The sequence below is a fragment of the Eimeria maxima genome, genomic scaffold, assembly GCF_000499605.1.
Source record: "Eimeria maxima Weybridge genomic scaffold, Emw_scaff1255, whole genome shotgun sequence".
Classification (NCBI taxonomy): Eukaryota; Apicomplexa; class Conoidasida; order Eucoccidiorida; family Eimeriidae; genus Eimeria; species Eimeria maxima.
Genome location: NW_013563446.1, coordinates 1,236 through 5,419, shown reverse-complemented (window position 1 = coordinate 5,419; position 4,184 = coordinate 1,236). Strand labels below are relative to the sequence as shown.

At 28.2% G+C, this 4,184-nt stretch overlaps 1 protein-coding gene across 1 annotated transcript in view; it reads left to right on the top strand.

The window, feature by feature from the left end:
* The window catches only part of EMWEY_00050630 (DNA topoisomerase I, putative), a gene marked incomplete at both ends in the record, with an annotated part of 5,664 nt that extends 2,721 nt beyond the window's left edge, over positions 1-2,943 (top strand). Inside the window, 6 exons of the mRNA XM_013477407.1 lie at positions 856-1,072; positions 1,220-1,347; positions 1,553-1,633; positions 1,868-1,977; positions 2,197-2,538; positions 2,859-2,943. Of these exons, the coding sequence (XP_013332861.1) occupies positions 856-1,072; positions 1,220-1,347; positions 1,553-1,633; positions 1,868-1,977; positions 2,197-2,538; positions 2,859-2,943 (963 nt within the window). The remainder of the gene's footprint in view (positions 1-855; positions 1,073-1,219; positions 1,348-1,552; positions 1,634-1,867; positions 1,978-2,196; positions 2,539-2,858) is intronic.
* Between the last annotated feature and the right edge of the window lie 1,241 nt (positions 2,944-4,184).

Below are 4,184 nucleotides of genomic sequence, written 5' to 3'. Positions count from 1 at the left end.
TTTTTTTTTTTTTTTTTTTTTTTTTTTTTTTTTTTTTTGAATTTTTTCGGCTTTGGAGGTATTCCGTTCAGTCTTTCATTTATTTTTTATTTTTTTGTTTATTTATTCTATTTATTTTATTTATTTATTATTTATTTATTTATTTATTTATTTATTTATTTATTTATTTATTTATTTATACGGAGAAGTATATTCCCTAATGATGTTATATTAAACCTTAGCAAAGAATGCCCTATACGTATAGCAAATAAATGAATAAATAATCATTTTTTTTCTTTTTTTTCTTATTTATTTATTTATATATTTATTTATTAATTTATTTATTTATTTACGCAGAGAAGAATATTTCCTGAGGATGTAATACTAAATCTAAGCGAAGAAAGTCCTGTCCCTATAGCAAATAATATAAATGGTCATTGTTGGCGAGATATTGCTCATGATCCTCGTGTTACTTGGTTAGCTTTTTATAGGGATTCAATTAATGATCAAGTAAACCCTAAACCCTAAACCCTAATTTATAATTAATTGGATAAAAAAAGGGAGCATTAAGATACACTTGTGCATTTATATTATTATTACTATACTTATAATAATAAATATATTAGGGTTTATTATGTGCTTTTTTTTTTATTTAATGCTGTTCTTTCCTTTCTTCTTCTTTTTTTTTGTCTCCTCTCCTTAATATATTTTCTTCCCTCTCCTTATATATATATAAACCCTAAACCCTAATATATATCTTATTCTTTCCATTTTTCATTTTTTTGAATTTTTTGAATTTTTTGAATTTTAGGGTTTAGGGTTTAGGGTTTAGGGTTTAGGGTTTAGGGTTTAGGGTTTATGGTGTATATATTATAGGTAAAATATATGTATTTAGCAGCGCAATCAGGATTTAAAGGACAACAAGATTTTTTAAAGTATGAGAAAGCAAGAAGATTAAAAAATTATGTAAATAAAATAAGAGAAGATTATCATAAAAAGATGAAAAGTTATGATCATATTGATAAACAATTAGGTACTGCTACTTATTTAATTGATTTCTTAGCATTAAGAGTTGGAGGAGAAAAAGATACAGGTAATATTATCTAGGGTTTAGGGTTTAGGGTTTAGGTTTTAGGGTTTAGGGTTTAGGGTTTAGGGTTTATGGTGTATTTTTCATTTTTTCCGATTTTCGGGTTTAGGGTTTAGGGTTTAGGGTTTAGGGTTTAGGGTTTGTGTACAGATGAGGAAGCGGATACAGTAGGGTGCTGTAGTTTAAGGGTTGAGCATATTTCCTTTGATGCGGAGAAGATGGAGGTTACGTTAGATTTTCTTGGCAAAGATTCTATTAGATACTATAATACTGTTAAGGTATTTCTAGGGTTTAGGGTTTAGGGTTTAGGGTTTAGGGTTTAGGGGTGGTTGGAAGGTTTACAGTTTGTTGGAGTGATTATTAGTTCTTTCTTAATTAATTAATTAGTATTAATATAATATTAATACAATTAATTAAATTTATTTATTTATTTATTTATTTATTTATTTATTTATTTATTTATTTATTTATTTGTTTATACAGATAGACCCTCAAGCATTTAAGAACCTCCAAGGGTTTTGTAAAGGAAAGAAAGCAGATGCAGATGTATTTGATTCTATTAATGTAAGTTTATTTATTTATTTATTTATTTATTTATTTATTTTATTTATTTATTTATTTATCTATTTTCTGCTGCTGCTGCTGCCGTTGGTTTGCTTATTTATCTTATTTCCTTGTTATTCGTGTTTGTTGCTACCCTTACCTCCTCACCCCTCATATATAAACCCTAAACCCTAATTTACGTATTTATTTATATTTATTTATATTTATTTATATTTATTTATTTATATTATACAGAGTACGTCATTAAATAATCATCTAAAACAATTAATGCCTGGACTAAGCGCAAAAATGTTTAGGACTTATAATGCTAGTATAACCCTACAACAAGAACTAGAAAAATTACAGTAAACCCTAAACCCTAAACCCTAAACCCTTGCTAAACCCTAAACCCTACTTAAAAAACCCTATGTAAACCCTAGCGCAGGAATAAATATCAACCATAAGGATAAATGCACTGCATGCAGTTGTGTTGGTTTTAAATTAGGGTTTTAAATCATCTACAAAGGAGGGAGAATTTAGGGTTTAGGGTTTAGGGTTTAGGGTTTAGGGTTTGTGGTATATAGGCCAACATTGACGAAATTTAAGGAAGATTTAGAGAAGGAAAGATTAAAGAAAGAGGCAAAAGGAAAGACTAAAAAAGGAGTAAAAGCTGAGCAGCAAGCTGCAGCTGCAGCAGCAGCAGCAGCAGCAACAGCAGCAGCAACAACAACAGCTGCAGCAACAGCAGCAGCAGCATCTGCATCAGCAGCAGATGATGATGATGATGATGATTTACCATTAAAAGAAAAGAAAATAAAAACAGAAAAAGAAAAAGAAAAAGAAAAAGAAAAAGAAGAAAAACCTATCCTTAATGTAGATATATCTGATGTTAATCAACTTGTTCAATTCTACAATGATGCTAATAGGTAAACCCTAAACCCTAATTTCCCTAAACCCTAATTTCCTTAAACCCTAAACCCTAAAGTAGTAGAGTCTTAATACCAAATCAGACACTTGAGAGAAGGAGGTTTTAGGGTTTACTAGTTTGAGGGTTTAGGGTTTAGCTCCTGAGGGTTTAAAATGTTTAAATATTTATTAATTAAAAATAATTAGGGTTTAGAATATTAGGGTTTAAAATTCTTAAAATTTGAATTTTTTTTCATATTTGAAATTTTTAGGGTTTAGGGTTTAGGGTTTAGAATTTCTAGGGTTTAGGGTTTAGGGTTTAGGGTTTACGTATATACAGGGGCGTAGCAATTCTATGTAACCATCAACGATCCGTACCTATGCAGCACTTGAAATATCCTGTGTTGGAAATTTTTCACATTTGAAATTTCTAGGGTTTAGGGTTTAGGGTTTAGGGTTTAGGGTTTAGGGTTTAGGGTTTAGGATTTCTAGGGTTTAGGGTTTAGGGTTTAGGGTTTATATATATGTATATATTCAGGGCGGTAGCAATTTTATGTAACCATCAACGATCCGTACCTAAGCAGCATGCAGCATCTATGGCTCGTCTGCAGCATCAATTAGATGGTATAGAAGAAGATATAAGAGAGTGCAAAGAATTTCTTAATTTTATTAAGAAAGAAAAGAATAAAAAATTCAAGTTTGTATCCGATTTTAAGGTATATAAACCCTTGTAAACCCTAAACCCTAATCTAAACCCTAATTAATAATCATAAACACTAATTTATTTTATTATTATTCCTTTATTTTATTACAAAACATAAACATAAAAAATTCTAATTTGTGTAAACCCTAATGTAAACCCTAATGTAAACCCTAATGTTGGTATTAAGCACCCTTCTTATTCAATTCACTTGTAAACCCTAAACCCTAAACCCTAAATGAGTGTTTGTACAGAGTCTAAAAGGAGAGCCAAGGAAATCAATTGTTCGTGAGGGGATGAAGGAAGATGCAGTCATAAAAAAAATTGCTCAATTAGAGTAAGTCGTTAAACCCTAAACCCTAAACCCTAAACCCTAAACCCTTATTTATTATACATATACACATATATAAATATGTTGTATTTCCCTTGGGGGTTCTGTTTAGGGTTTATATTAAGGGGTTTAAGGGTTTATAATAAAGGGTATATATATATATATATATATGGCATTACATATATATATTTACAAGGGTTTAGGGTTTAGGGTTTAGGGTTTAGGGTTTAGGGCATATAAAATAGATATTTATGTATAATGTATGGTATAAAATAAGAAAAGGGTTAGAAATAAAGAAAATAATAAGATAAAGAATAAAATAAATAAATAAATATATTATTTTATGTATATTTATGTATATATTAGGAAAAAAAAAAATTCACATCTATTACGCATGCAAATAAAAGATAGTAATAAAACTGTTGCATTAGGTACATCTAAAATTAATTATATGGATCCTCGTATAACTGTTGCATTCTGTAAAAAATACGAATTACCTATTGAAAAAATATTCAATAAAGTACGTCTTTTTTTTTTTCTTTATTTATCTTATTTATTTTTTTTATTTATTCTATTTATTTTATTTATTTATTTATATTTTTTTTTTTTTTTTTTTTTTTTTTTTTCTTGAATTT